The following is a 15257-nucleotide window of genomic DNA, read 5'->3' as shown; positions in this document are numbered from 1 at the left end:
CTGTCCTATAATTTTTATATATTTTATTTTTTATATGTATTAAAAAATAATTTTTTAATAATTTTTTAATTAAATTTATTTTAAAAATATTAAATTTTATTAAAATTTAATAATTAATAAGAGATTATTTTAAAATAAAATAAAATTAAATAGAATTATAATAGTTAATATATATATTAATTAATTATATGTAAAAAATAAATAATAATTTGAAATATTAAAAGAAATGATAGGTAAAAATTATGAAAATATATTTATTAAGACTTGAATAATTAAATGAAATAAATAATAATTTAGCTAAATTAAGAAATATTTTAAATACTTATAAATTTGATTATATTATCTTTTATTTTATTTTATTATTTTAATATTAAATAATTTTATATTAACGCACTATCACTATGTAAGAAACTGAAATAATTAAAAGAGATAAAAATAATAAAAACAAATTATTATTTTTAGTATTAATAAAAGTAAAATTAAAAAAGTTATTATTAGTTAAAAAAATTATTAATTCATCTCTATAATTTTTAAATTCAATTAAAAATTTTCATACTCTTTTAAAATATAACTATTTAATCTTTCTATTATATATTATAAATTTTATTAATGATTTGATAAATTTCCTTTTAATTTTAATATCTAATATTTTAAACAAACTATTATAAGTTTTTACATTTTATTATTATAAATTACTTGGTCTTTCAATGGATAAAAATACTAAAGAAATAATAAGAAACTTTTTTTAATTAGATTTAAAAATTATAAAACCAAATTAATAAATTAATTTTGTAGCAATTTCAATCCAAATATATAGCCAATTAATATTTCTTATTCCTTAGCCTAAAAGGAGTAGGAAAGCGAAGGATGAGTCGCTTGGAAATTATAAAGATGCCATATGTTAAATGTTCCATCTCCTTCTTCCATGCAACTGTTGCCTCGCCATTCTCAGAATTCATACCTGCAATTCACCGATTCATCTCACTCCTTGATTTTCCTTTTAACCGCCAAAACTTCCTTCGCCAAATCATGAATCGCGGCAGAGCTCCTTCCTTCAGCAATTATTCCTCTCCCGGAGGGCGATCCTCCCGTGCCGCTGATCATTCTTCTCATCGTGGCCGCCATGTATGTAATCTCTAATGTTTGGTTTTATATTTAATTCAGTTTGCTTTTATACTTGTAAGTGATTAATTTTAACACACAAGCTTTTGGGCTTCATTCAATTTTCGTTCTTTTCTTGTAGTTGTAGATGTTTATTGCAATTGTGAAACTGAACTTTTCGTTTGTATGAATTGTTCTTACAAGCTTGAAAAAATAGCGAAATGCACTATCTATACATGTACAAATTCTTGTATCAAACCCACAATACTGTTTTTCCTATTTTTAGCTGCTAGCTTGTTTTTGATAAATTAGTAGTTCTTATGTATCCCATTGACGTTATTGTCTGATGGACAAGTTCCCTGTTGTCTTTTATTTTGCCAACTAGATGGCTGTTGCAGATGGTGATTTCTCGGATGACTCATTTAGCAGAAGGAATGGAACCTCACATAGCAGAAGGAGAAGTGCAAACCCTATTTCGCCCAGTAGTTTTACTGGGCGTTCAAATTATCGGCCTGCCCGAGTTTATCGACCAAAGAAGCCTTTAGAGGATGGGAGTATCCATTCGGAAATGCTCCAGCAGGATCAAAATGATTCAAATGCTAGTGATTGTGAATCAAAACAACTGGAATCTTTTATGGCTTGCAATTCTGGTCCTGAAGGTAGTTCTGCCTTTTTGTCTGCTTGTTCAAGTTTGCATGATAACGTGATGAAAATTCAGGCTGGACAAGTGCCAACAGCGGGAGCTGTGAATGAGGGGACATTGTGTCATGATCTCTCTTCCAAAGTTAATAGTTCTACCCTGCAAAATCATCCTCTGCCGTCCTTGAATTCTAATGTTAAAGACCACCTATTGCAACAAGAGCGTGCTAAGAGTACTGAATGCAACAGAGATTCTGAGCATCAAACACCGGTTGAAACGTTTGACATTTTTCTGCCAAGGACTGGTACTCCAGTAATTTTGAAGCCTTCTTTGCTTGCGAAGAACAGAGAAAAGCGGAATGAGATCAAGCGAGCTATAGAATTTGAAGGAAAAATATTAAGACCTGGGATGGTTCTTCTGAAAAGATACTTGTCTATGGATGATCAGGTTTCACTTGATGTTTTCTTATTATCTCTCTTTGGCAATTCTATTATTCCTTTTATATCTTTTCTCTTTTGGGAACATGTATTATCGTTAATTTTCTTCATGTTCTTGGTCGTCTATTTATTTGTGCTTGATATGGTTCTAGGTTAAAATGGTAAAGCTATGCCGAGAACTTGGCATAGGCCCTGGAGGTTTCTGCCAACCTAGTTACCATGATGGTGCAAAAATGCATTTAAGAATGATGTGCCTTGGTAGGAATTGGGACCCTAATACTAGTTCGTATGGAGAACGTAGACCAATTGATGGTGCTAAACCACCCAAGATTCCTCATGAATTTTGTAGCTTGGTTGAGAAAGCTATGAAAGACACCTGTGCTCTTATAGAAAGAAATCCTGAAGCAAGCAGTGTAGAAGATACTTTTCCATGGATGTCACCAGACATCTGTATTGTAAATTTTTACTCAGCAAGCGGGCGGCTTGGTCTCCATCAGGTTTGAATCAAGAACTTTGTTTCATGGGTGGAATTTTGACTGAATGCTAATTTCATGGATTACTGCATAGAGTGAAGACACGAGTGAATTAGTTGATGTTGTGAATGGAGTTTCATATAATTCCTGTTAGGACCTTACTTCTCCAAGTTCAATATTGTCCAAATGTGCTCAACCAGTGATGTGTTTGCAATTGTCTAGATATACTTCACCTCAAATATTATTTCTTTTAATTGTTTGAATGTGAAATGATCTAGATTTTTTAAAATTTATTGTAGAGAACAGACTTAAATAGTTTTCTGTCTTAATTGAACTTGCATTGCATCGCTTTTTTTGCATGACCAGAATTTTTAAATTGTGCTAAACATGATGCCTTCTGCCGTTAAATAAAAAATGTTCTTCCTCCTTTCAAGATTGATTAATACACTTTTTGATCTCTGTCTCTTAGTTAAGGTTGCAAATACTCATGATTGTTTATGCATGCAGGATAAAGATGAAAGTGAAAGAAGTCTTAGGAAAGGATTGCCTGTGGTTTCATTTTCAATTGGAGATGAAGGAGAGTTCCTATATGGTGATAACAGAGATGAAAAGAATGCTATGAAAGTTATACTAGAATCAGGAGATGTTCTGATTTTTGGTGGGAAGTCTAGACATATATTTCATGGGGTAAGATCAGTTCACCCCAACACTACCCCGAAGTCTCTGCTTGAAGAAACAAATCTTCGTCCAGGCCGTTTAAATCTAACTTTCAGAGAGTATTGAAATCTTCGATATGCTTGAAGCTTTTTGTTGTTATTTGACATAACATATTTTGGGGAAATGTAATATAATCCTTTTTTTTCGTGAGGAATCTCTTTTAAATTTATTTTTTTTTGCGTAACATGAAATATCCTGTTGAGGGAACTCTGCTCTTTTGAATTAATTTCGCTCAACATGAAATATGTCAAGTGATCAAGGTGTTATCTTAGATCGGCTTTGCAAAGGTGTTCATTTGTGATTCTTTTAGATCTCCTACTAGTTCATGGTGGGTGGCTGCCATAGATTGTGATGGCCCCTTTCTGTTGGCATCTGGTAGGCCTCATCCCATAAAAGGTCCGTGTTTCTGCTTCTAATTAATTGACCACCTTTCTGGCAGCCTAACTTCCAACAGTCACATAACCAAAGGTTGTGTGGTTCACCTCACCATGACACTGGATCTTGCTTCAAGAATATTATATATTAAATTAAATGCTTATTCCAAAAGCCACAAAGATCAACCACTCCACCAATAAAATGCTTCTTAAACACATTTGTGGGATTCAAATCAGATTGCAGCATTATGCAACATATCTATAACGGCCAATCAAGTGCAGTTCCCCTGTTCATCATTTAAAAGTGTACCTGTTTTGGAAGTTTTTTTAAACCAAGATCTCACTGTTTCAAATTCAAAATGGCAGAAAGTGAAGGGGTTTAGCCATGCTGGAGAAGCAGGGCACATGCTAAATCTATCAGCATTATAATCTGAGAATTTCGCATGTGCCCTGATTCTCCAGCTTGGATTCATCTCTTACAAGCAGCATAAAGTTCAAAAGATGGACACGGGACTACCGCTGCAAGGTAAGAATTTTAATTAATCTTCTGATAAGTTGGTTATATTGATGGCTACTCATAGTGAGGAGTTACTCTTTAAAAAAATCTGTCCGTAGACCTTCAAATGGTCTCTTATTTCATGAACATAAAACTCCATACATACTTTCCCTTTATAAATAAGATTGGCAAACCTGCAATATTGTTTGGCTCAGTTTATCCTGGATCAGTAATCAATGTCACTAATAAGTTATTTTTGGACAATGGAGATGCATAAAACATGAACTTAAACGCCCTTTCTCTATCGAACTCGATCAGATCGATTCTCTAGAGCTGATGCAGCTGAATCAACATGAGCAAGCAAACAAGCATAAACCTTTTGCTTCAACCGATCAACACTCTCCAATAATCCATTATTATTTTCAGAGATCAAGTTGTTTCTTTGTTTATCTAGCCACTCATTTGCATGCTTGAGCTGTGACAATGTCACAGCAATATGGTTGTTCTCAGGTTCCATTCTCCGACCAGCAATGTCCTTACCCTTTTTCTCCTGGATAGCAACCCGAAACCCGGTATCCAAGGCTCCTTCCAAGAATTTCAAAAACCAATTTCTTGTTTCACTCAAGACAGTCTCCCTTAATTCCTTGATTTCTTTTGTGCCATCTCCTTTAGCCCACTCCAGCTTCTCAGGTACACCTAACTCCATTGAAGACTTTGGAGACTTCAATGTACTCTTAACATGACTTAGACCTGTCTTTTTGCTTGTTTTTTCTGTGTCAGAAAATGAAAATTGAGTGGATATCTTGAGTGATTTATCTTTTAATGGGATTGTTACGTTTGGTTGGTCGATGAGCTGTTGCAGTGTGAAGAACTTGGTCAGAGAGAGATGGGGGTTCTCTTGTGAGGCAGAGGCGCGGAGATCGGCAAACATGCTACGGAGAAGGGATATTTATGAGAAAAAGTATTATCATTACATCAAATAAAATACTTGAAAAGAACTGTGTTTTGGCATGTCAGATATGTACTTACTTGAGGCACTTGATAAGAACTGCAGCTGTAGATGCTTCTTTCTGAGCTTCTGCTGCAACCAAAGAAGCTAAATATCTCCTTCTAACCATTCCCTTATGAGATGACAACAAATAATGAGGAGAAAGATTGAAGAAAAAACTGTATCATACATAACAGCTGATACAAAAAATGCTGCATCAATATTTTTTTCCTATATTCATTCTCAAAATCAATGCATGATACTATCAAGAAGCCTTTTGAAGAATATGCCTAAATTATTATCATAATGCAAAAGATTGAAAAGAAAAAATTACCTTCAATATAAAGCCAACTTAAAAGACTGAAAAAGCAAAATAGAAAAGGAAAAGAAAAAAGTGAACCTTTCCAGACTTCAAGAGGCCTGGAGGGAGAGAGGTCCATGATGTTGAAATCTCAGGAGAAGATTTTTTGTCTGCATTCAAGCTTGTGGTTTCCTGTTTATTTGACGAACATTTTGCAGACATGCTCCTGGAAAGCATTTGAGTCTCCTTGGCGTTTGATAAACCAACATCTGGCTTTAACAAAACTGAGTCAGGTCGATTTCGATGAGGAGTAGTTGGCTGTGCCTGCAATGCTAATGGTAATATCTCTCACTTGATTGACATTTACATCTTTGTGCTGTAGGATTAACATTTTTTCGTCCATAAAAAGATATGAATGCTGTCTTTACCAGACAAAAACATTGATCATTTAGAATTTGTGGTGAAAACTTCTACTGATCTATCACATAAGAGCACAATGGACTAATGGATATTTTCTTAATTACTACCTTAATGTGCTTCCTAGATGTAATTTAGTAGCAACATAATATTGTTAAAGAAAAGAAAATGGCAGAATCTAAAAGAAAATCATGTAGCAGAACCTATTATCTATATCTGCAAGATCAAAATGTTAGGCGAGCTTTTTCGTACCTGACCTTTGTTTTCTTGTTGTTTCTCTTTCACTAAGCCAACCTTCTTATTACCTGCACCATTGTTCTCCATCTCATTGATTCTCCCACCTCCACTCGATTCCGTTCCACTTACTTTAGGACTTGCTGTCAAAACACCCTGCATATATCTAGATGCAACAGCAGCTTTTTCCTCCTTGATAACAATTCTCTGTCTTGGACTTTCCTCTTTCCCTTCCAATAACTCCTTCAGTTTTGATCCATTAGTTCCTTCACTTTCAACTGGTACAGGACCCTCAGATGGCACTAACATTTGCATCAAATCTTTTGGATTCCCCACGAAAGGATTTCGCCCTGGAACTGGTCTAACACCAACTAGTATTGGAACTGGGGTTCCAGCTTCTATTCTATCAACATAGAAAAATTGTCCAAGTTGTAACTTGTTATTCATAATTAGGTCATTATCTTCCTTGGATAGTGACACGTAGGTCGAATGGGAGGAATCAGATACTTTTACAAAGAAGCCTTGGTTAGGCCATAGTTCTGAGCCGGTTAAGGCAGGAACAATGCTGATAACTTGTAATAGAACAGACCGATACTCTCCCCGAACCTTTACATTGGAGTTCATACTCTGAAGAAGCCTCAGAAGCACTCCTGGTGTAAGAGATGCCATACTCTTTCGTTCCCTTATATGAACTTTCCCTACCAAATTCCTTTCTTTATCCCAAATTTGAAAAGCTGAATGATGCACCAAACTTAGTGTTAGATCATAATTATAAGTACACATTGAAGGGCCTCACAATTTATAGGACTGCATATTTCTTTCGGTACATCAAAATTTTTTGAAGGGCGGGGTGTCAGGCATCAAAATCCCAATTCCCAGAACTCGACAACTGAACTATTAGTCTAATGCCTTGCAAATTGAATCAACTCAAACACTAGACTAGAAGATTCTCACAGTGCATATATGGAACTAGTCATATCTTATACACTACTAAAAGAACCATGAAGAGCAACTTTTAGATATTTAATCAGTTCAAATATTAAAGATGCACAGCCGATTGCTGCCTCTAGACTTCATATGATAATCAAATTAACTACAAGTTTCAGAAATTATCTTCTTGGTCTTGGATGTTAACAATATCAATTCAGAGCACACTGCTGCATAAACACAGAAGGCTACTTTGACAGCTAAATCATGTTGATGATAAAGCGTAAAATATTGAGATACTTGCATGTACAGCAAAGCTACATATGTTCAAAAAGATTCTGAAGTATAGACAAGCAGAAAATTTGATAGAGAGATTGAGAGATACAAAAGGAATACCTCTAAGAAGAAACACAGAACTCCGAGAAAGAAAGTGGCAGAGAAAGATGAAGGATTCTTTTATGAAGGGGATGGTAGACAACTTCAACTCAAGGCTCTGTTGTTGTGTTGGAGGTAGAACTCATTGGCAAGCTCCGAAATCTCTATAACTTTGCATGACAGGCACGTAATCATCTTCTCTTGGCTTTCAAGCCAAGAGATGAATTTTAAGTGCTATTAATTACATATGAGAAAATTGCGCTCATTTCTGTTTGATAGGAAATGACAAATGTAACCTCAACTATCAAATACTTTCTTCATAGAATCATTGGCCTATTCTGTGGGTATTTTGGTCGACGGGTGGTGGGTCTCTTTGTGGTCGCATTTCACTTTTGGAGTTAGAGGGGATGGAGTTTTTGGGAAGGTGAGGAAATTTCGATGTCTATTCTTTTATTAAGTGTCTTATTCTTGCATGCCAAAATTAATCATTATATTGACCAATCATAATTAAGCTTACTTTAACAATCATAAATCTTTTTATACTGATTTTTCTCCTTTAATTGGATAAAATCTTGGAACTGTCTATCTTTTCGTTTAAAGGTATAAAGAATTATGTCTCACCAAACAAAAAGAAAAATCAAGAAGTAAACTTTACTCATTTTCATGGGGCCATTCTGTGGCTCTGGACTGGAACTCTGAACTCCTGCGAAGGTTCAATATTCAAGATCTTATGGATCCATTTAGAAACAATCAAAACAGATCTAGGTTCAATGGGCTCTGGCAAAAAGGGTTAACATTTATAACCCAATACAATAGAAGCTCTATTCTGCAGAAGCAGAGGCACAACAAATCCAAGAAACCCATCACTTAAATGAAGAAAAAGCCGAAAGCTATCCCCGTAGTAGCGGCGAGCGAGATGGCAGCAGGCAGGGATGAAAGTCAGCCTTAGTGATCCCCCGGTGCCGAGAATTTAAAAATAAATTAGTACCGGAATTTCTATGAGCAGATGAGTCAAGCAAATGCAGTAGCTTCAGTTTCTGCTCGAACCAAGCCAGCGTACACACCATTGAGATGGGAATTCAAGAGAGCATCGTGACTTCCATACTCAACAACTGCACCATCTTTCACTACAGCAATCATATTAGCTTCTCTAATTGTAGACAGCCTATGAGCCACCACTACTGTCGTGGCTCGCTTTGAGACCTTCTTGAGTGCCTCCTGGACATGCTTCTCTGATTCCAAGTCCAATGCACTACTTGCTTCATCTAGTAGTAGCACCCTTGATCGCTTCAATATTGCTCTTGCTATTGCTATTCTCTGTTTCTGGCCACCTGATAGTTGAACCCCACTCTGACCCACCTGACAATCAAGAAATGCAAAATTGTGATTACCAGGGAATTTGTTTTGGGTCACTTAGGACTGGTTTGTTTTAGAGCTTACCTGGGTTTCATATCCTTGAGGGAGGCTGCTGATAAATTTGTGAATGTAAGCTTCCATTGCAGCCTCTTCAATCTCAGCCCATGAAGCTTGGGGATTCCCAAATGCAATATTTTCTCTCATTGTTCCAGCAAATAGAGCAGGCTCTTGTCCCACCAAAGCAATTTGTCTCCTTAACCACTTGACATTAAGATCCCTCAAATCCATTCCTCCCATTATCACCTTCCCTTGATCAGGATCATAAAACCTCTGTATCAACCATATGACTGTGGACTTCCCTGACCCACTACCACCCACCAATGCCACCATAGTACCTCCTTTAACCTTCAAACAAAAATTCCGCAACACAGTAATCTCAGGCCTAGAAGGGTATGCAAATGATACCATTCTAAGCTCAATATCAAATGGTTTTGATCTGTCAATCTTTCTGAGTTTTTGTTGATCATTACCTATCAATGGCCTGCGATAAATAATATCAAAAATGGCAGGAATTGCTGTCCTTGCCATGGTAGTATCTGGTGCTAAGCCAGCTAATTGTCCAACTGAAAAAGAACTCAACACAAGAATGAGGAAAATTTTATATACCTCACCAAAGTCCGTCTTGCCTTGTTTTACGAGGTAGGCACCAAACCAAAGCGTTAAGGTATACGCACCATACATTGCTCCTTGGAATAAACCAAGTGTTAATCCTAGAATTTGTGATCTTTTCACAGATTTTTTCTTTGGCTCATCTAAGGCTTCGTCGAAGGACCTAACTATTTGTTCTTGAGCAGAAAAGGTTGTTATTGTTCTTATATTTGAAACAGCACCAGCAGCAATGCTGCTAGCTTTGCCATAAGCGCTATTATCTAGCTTTGGGCCAACATTTATGATCAAATTCAAGTAGCTAGCACCAAGAGTGAAAGGAGCTAGAGCAGCAGCCAAAAGGGTAAGTCTCCATTCCAAGTAGAATGATACCCCAATACCAACAGCAGCTGAACTTAAACCCATTAACAAGACTGAGATTCTATCACCAAGAACTGATCTGAAGCTGATACATTCAATTGACAACCTTGAAACAAGTACACCAGTGGAGTTTTCATCGAAATCAAACCAAGCTGGTTCTTGTTTTAGTATGGATCGAAATAAGAGGTTTCTTACTCTCATTGTTAGTTTGGTTCCTGCCCATCCACATAAACCTTGCTGGCCTGTCATGGCAAGAATACATCCTACTCCAAGACCCATAAGAGCCAAAGAGATGTGTCCAACATCTCTCTTCAATTTTGAAGAGTCTGGATCAAAGTAGATTTGGAGGGCAAGTCCTAGAAGGAAAGGAAAGACCGACAGAATTGCACCTGCATGTATACCAAACAGGAAGCCTAAAAGAAGCATGACAATTTCTGGTCTTTGGAGTTTCCAAATCTCTGAGAGTTGATATTCTCCTGGCATTGGCTTCTCTTGCTTCTTCTCTTCTGCTTGGTTCTCCAAATCCAAAGATTTCAAGTGCCTTGATCTTGATGTCTTCTCCACATTCTTTGATCTTGAATCATCAATTGATTTTCCATGCATGGAATATTCTGCCTCCCTGTCAGCACCCATTTCTTTCATTGTAGGTTTTGAAACTGCTTCAGAGGCAAGCTTAACAAGGTCATAGTAAGCACCGGCCTTTTCCATTAACTGGCGATGGTTACCAATTTCTACTACAGAGCCACGGTCAAGAACAACGATGGTGTTAGCATTTCTTACTGTTGCCAGCCTATGAGCAATGACAATGGTTGTTCTGCCATTAGAAATCTTATCAATGGCCTGCTGCACTATAGACTCAGACTCTGCATCCAAGGCACTTGTGGGCTCATCTAAAAGAAGGATTTGAGGGTCCTTAATCATGGCTCGAGCCAGTGCAATTCGCTGCTTTTGCCCACCTGAAAGTTGGGTTCCCCTATCTCCAACCTGCCCAAAAGTAGCAAGAGTTAATCTGTATGTTTTGTTTATAATCTTATGCCTGCAATTCTACAAGAACTATGCTAGGATTACCTGAGTGTCATAGCCATATGGAAGGGAAGAGATAAAGCTGTGGGCATTGGCAGAAATGCAAGCATTAATTGCTTCTTTTTTGGTGGCGTTTTCCTTCCCCATCATCAAATTTTCTAGTATGCTAGTGGCAAAAAGAACAGGCTCCTGCCCGACCATACCTATTTGATCTCTCAGCCACTTCACTTGCAATGTTTTCAAATCATGACCATCTAAGGTAATCACTCCTGCAATAATGTCAAAAAAAAAAAGAAACAATCTTATTAGGAAGTTGATTGAATTCCATCATACATAGAAGTGCAATTGATTTGATGGTGAGGAATTACCGTTAATGGGGTCATAGAACCTCTCTATCAAAGCAAAAATGGTGGACTTGCCACCACCACTAGCACCAACCAATGCAACAGTCTTTGAAGATGGAATGACTAGATTGAGAGAGTTGAGAATTAGAGTATCAGGACGAGATGGGTAAGCAAAAGTAAGACCTTTAAACTCAATCCTTCCACGAACAATTGCCATTGTCCTTCCTTGGGAACCGTAAGGATCTATATCAGGAATTCTGTCTATTATTTCATACACCCTGCCTGCTGCTACAGTGCCTTGTGCAAATTGTGCAAAATATGTCAGTGACAACGCCAAGCCCCTGTTAACAAACATGAAGATAATATTTCAGTTCATTGCATAAAGAGCTAGTGGCTGGAAAGTTTGAACTGTCATAAAAAGGAAAGAACTCATTACCTTCCTCCTACATTGACACCAAAGAAACAAGCAATGGCAGCACCTCCAGTGATCTCACCTCTTGCAACCAAGATAGCCCCATACCAGAAGGCCAACGCCCACGTCGAGTATGTAACCAAGTAGATTACTCCCATTCCTATACCCTTTGCAAACCCAATCTTTGCCCCAATAGGCACTGACTTGACCAAAAAATCAGCATATTTTTCAGCCAAATGATCCTCAGCAACAAAAGAAATTACAGTTCTAATTGAACTAAAGGCTTGCTCAGCAACACCACCAGCTTTCCTATATGAAGCCTTTAATATGTAACAATCAGAAAGAAACACAAAAGGTTAAACAATCTTCTTTGAGCTATGAGCAGAAAATGCGCAGCAGAATTCTTTTTAGGTTGGTGCCATACCTCTTCTTTTGTAGCTAGACCAACATAAATGGCCTTATAAGCCATGCCACAGAACATCATCAATGGAGTAACTGAAAAAACTACCAGTGATACCTTCCATGACCTTAAGAACCCAACAGTATATCCACAGATGAAAGTGCATATCTGATGGACGAAATGTGCCATCTGCAGTTAAGTAAAAGAAGTTCACAAACAGCACTTCCAGTTATCAGCCACTGTAAGCTCATTCAATGGCTGACCTATTAAAATTAGAAAAACACATTGCACGCTTAATCACGATTAGAAAATGTAGTATACTTCTTTTCAAATGAAAAGGAAGTACTATTAATTAGATTAGGGGGAGAAAATAGTTAGAAGAGAATGAAGATTGACCTTTTCCCCTATCACTTCTTGGATTTGTGCAACATCACTTGAAATTCCATGCATAACATCACTTGTGCTTACTTCAGTGTCATAGAAACTGATATCTTGCCTTAGAACTGCTCTTAAATACATGGTACGAATTCGATGAGCTGATCGTTCGCCCACTAATCTCCAACAAGTGATCTCTGTTTCATATAACATTTGTTACTTAGTGATTTTGATTCTGTCAATTTAGTCGTTAAAATTCTGCAGTAAAATTTAACATAATTTGGGAGGCTTTCATACATTTTATGCAGAGAAAAACATAAAATGCTTCTCTTTATTTTGAACATAAAATGCTTTTTTTTTTAATTTTGAGTTCAGTGATAACACTACAATCTTTCTTACCTAAATATGCTCCAACCACAACTATTGCTGCTAGTAAAGTCATTTGCACACAAATCTGTAATTACACCCAAAAAAAAAAACAGTAAACAGAGAGATTAAATTAACACTATTCAGCTTATACAAAACCATTAAAGCTCTCAAAATAAGCAAAGGGAATGAATATAAAGGGAATCCCACTGCAAAGGCTCCCACTAGTTATTTTAAGAAGCAGAGAGTGAAAAAGTGTACCTTCTCTACATCCTTCATCATTTGGGATTTGTCATCTTTGGAAAGCTTGTTCACAAAATTTCCAAAAAGATAAGAATACCATGGAAGAGCACCCCCATTTATGAGAGCTCCTAAACAACCCAGAATCACAAGGACAATATCCCATTTTGTTGAATACTTGAACAGACCAAATAGCCCAACTTGCTTTGGTGGTTCTTCATCATAATCATCATCCTCATCATCTTCTTCATCATCATCATCATCGCTATACTTCGAAATCCGATCAATGCCATGGTGTCCATTATCAGATTCAGCACTATAATGATGGCTAGTGAATCTGTAATCATCATGCTTTTGTTGCCTCATGTGATGCTTCCCGGAATGGTGATGTTCATGTACTACACCATGTAATATCCCATGATCATGATGATGATAATGCCCTCCATGCGACATGCCATGATTAACTTGACTGGTACCATCATGCTGAAGATCCATACGAGCATGAGAAACTGAATGCCAACGAGAGTTTTTACCTCCATGGAGATTAGATTCAGTCTCAGATACGTCAGCCACTTCACTCTTGGCATCCTCAGCTGTGTGATAATCAATCACACTAAGTTCATCCAATGTAGCCAAAGGACTAAAACCAACTAATGGATCTTTTCTTTTGGCATCAAATCTTGAAACCCCATCATGGGATTTGCCATAACCATTTGAACTATAATTCTTGACATGGACTACTAAACTTTGATCATTGTCTCTAGCAACATCAACATGGCTTTGTAGCTCAAGCCTACCAGAAGTCACTAAACTGTAGCTAGAATTATGATCATAACATGGATTTGCAAATCTTCTAAACCCACCATAGTAAGTGCGAGAAAGGTAATAATCATTAGCTGATCTTCTAAAAACTCGACTGTGATTTGATGGTGTACCAGGTGCCCACGGGGTAAACAATGCACCGAAGTTTCGATTATCTTGCCACCCTGAGGGCTCAAACTGCCATGAAAGGTCACCTTGCCATGACATATCATTGTCCGAGGCAAACGGAGACGGTAAGAAATCACGAGGAGTCCTTCGCGGAGTAGAAATATTGGATATTTCAGTAGAGCTGAACTGTGTAAATGAAGGTGAAGCATAGTGCGAGGTGGCAGGAGTTGTTCTGTGCCTACGTTGTCTACGGTGATGATGGTTACGAGAGCGACCAGAGGAGGAGTAGTGATCGACTTCGAAGGAGGAATCTGCCATTGGTATTGAAAGTGTTTAATGGGAACTGCGAGGGAGAGTGTTACGAGTGAAAGATGTTAGGCCATGAGAGAAAAGAACAAGGTTCAACTTAGTAATGAATGTTTGATTGAGATAATGAACTTTGATTATGTCGCTTGTTTTGTAGCATCATCATGCATATACAAGAGAGAATAGTCATTTGAAACACCGTATATCTACATAACTTGCAAGATGCAACAAGAATACTAATTTTAGTTATTGTTTTGGGCTAGCCCTTGTATTTGTCCCCTTGCTTTTGCATTTGCCTAGGTTATGACTTATGAATAAGTTTAAAGTTGATTTTTTCAAACACAATTGACAGAATAGTATGACAAAGAGATTCATGTTCATGTGTTAAACATCAACAGGTGAGAAGAGAGTTCTAACTTCTAAGATTTATTTCCAAACATCAGCTGGGTTGTTAATGTAATGAATGGTCTACATTTGGACAGTGTACAAGAGCTGTATTAGGCCGGCCATTTGAATATCTACATAATAATTGCAGGCACCTAATCCCTAATTCTTTGGTCAAATTGTAGTTACTGTTTTTTTAAAAGAAATAAAAATTCTCTTATAATATATTTTGTGATTCTTGGACCATCATTAATCTAAGAAATAACTGTTGACAGATTCTCATCCTGCCAAGACAAACCCATTAATGGCTGGTCTTGTTGACCAGCATATACTAATTGGACATTTTCTACACTATTTTAATCCTCTAAGCCTATATCTTAAGGGGCATGGCACTTTGTAATGATCAAACAGAAATGGGTTTTTTTAAAATAAATAAATAAATAAAATTATCTGAAATGCAAAGGTTTAAAAATTAGTCGCAGTCCGTCGTCCACTGATGAAGTGATCAACGAGGTTCTAACATTTGAAGATTACAATAACACAGACAAATCCATCTGGCTCAATCTGTCAGATGAATATCCCAATAAAATAGTTGCAGAAGTGGAGATTACAAGT

General features: G+C 36.9%; 3 protein-coding genes across 5 annotated transcripts; 1 reads left to right on the top strand and 2 right to left on the bottom strand.

Moving 5' to 3' along the window:
* Positions 1–841: 841 nt before the first annotated feature.
* On the top strand, positions 842–3518 carry LOC110625818. Its single transcript, XM_021771472.2, has 4 exons — positions 842–1125; positions 1487–2188; positions 2331–2675; positions 3159–3518. Exons 1-4 carry the CDS (start codon positions 868–870, stop codon positions 3432–3434), a joined length of 1581 nt encoding a protein of 526 aa, XP_021627164.1. The 5' UTR covers positions 842–867; the 3' UTR covers positions 3435–3518.
* Positions 3519–4358: 840 nt separating this feature from the next.
* LOC110626145 lies at positions 4359–7686 on the bottom strand. Of its 3 annotated transcripts, XM_021771908.2 has the most exons (5): positions 7502–7686; positions 6197–6912; positions 5627–5851; positions 5268–5359; positions 4359–5170 (listed from the first exon to the last, which is right to left on the bottom strand). In XM_021771908.2, the coding sequence occupies exons 2-5, from the start codon at positions 6845–6847 to the stop codon at positions 4540–4542; spliced, it is 1599 nt and encodes a 532-aa protein (XP_021627600.1). In that variant the 5' UTR covers positions 6848–6912; positions 7502–7686; the 3' UTR covers positions 4359–4539. The 3 variants fall into 3 exon arrangements, with proteins under 3 accessions (XP_021627600.1, XP_021627599.1, XP_021627598.1); XM_021771907.2 differs by lacking the exon at positions 7502–7686 and having other exon boundaries at positions 5627–5796; positions 6202–7494; XM_021771906.2 differs by lacking the exon at positions 7502–7686 and having other exon boundaries at positions 6197–7493.
* Positions 7687–8174: 488 nt separating this feature from the next.
* On the bottom strand, positions 8175–14711 carry LOC110625739 (ABC transporter B family member 19). The gene is made up of 9 exons (XM_021771364.2): positions 13044–14711; positions 12816–12870; positions 12438–12613; positions 12066–12230; positions 11666–11961; positions 11254–11570; positions 10931–11154; positions 8921–10846; positions 8175–8839 (listed from the first exon to the last, which is right to left on the bottom strand). The coding sequence occupies exons 1-9, from the start codon at positions 14268–14270 to the stop codon at positions 8492–8494; spliced, it is 4734 nt and encodes a 1577-aa protein (XP_021627056.1). The 5' UTR covers positions 14271–14711; the 3' UTR covers positions 8175–8491.
* Between the last annotated feature and the right edge of the window lie 546 nt (positions 14712–15257).

The sequence above is a fragment of the Manihot esculenta genome, chromosome 11 (genome assembly GCF_001659605.2).
Source record: "Manihot esculenta cultivar AM560-2 chromosome 11, M.esculenta_v8, whole genome shotgun sequence".
In the NCBI taxonomy this organism is placed as follows: domain Eukaryota; kingdom Viridiplantae; phylum Streptophyta; class Magnoliopsida; order Malpighiales; family Euphorbiaceae; genus Manihot; species Manihot esculenta.
The sequence above is the reverse complement of the archived record's forward strand: the minus strand, read 5'-3'. Positions and strand labels throughout refer to the sequence as shown.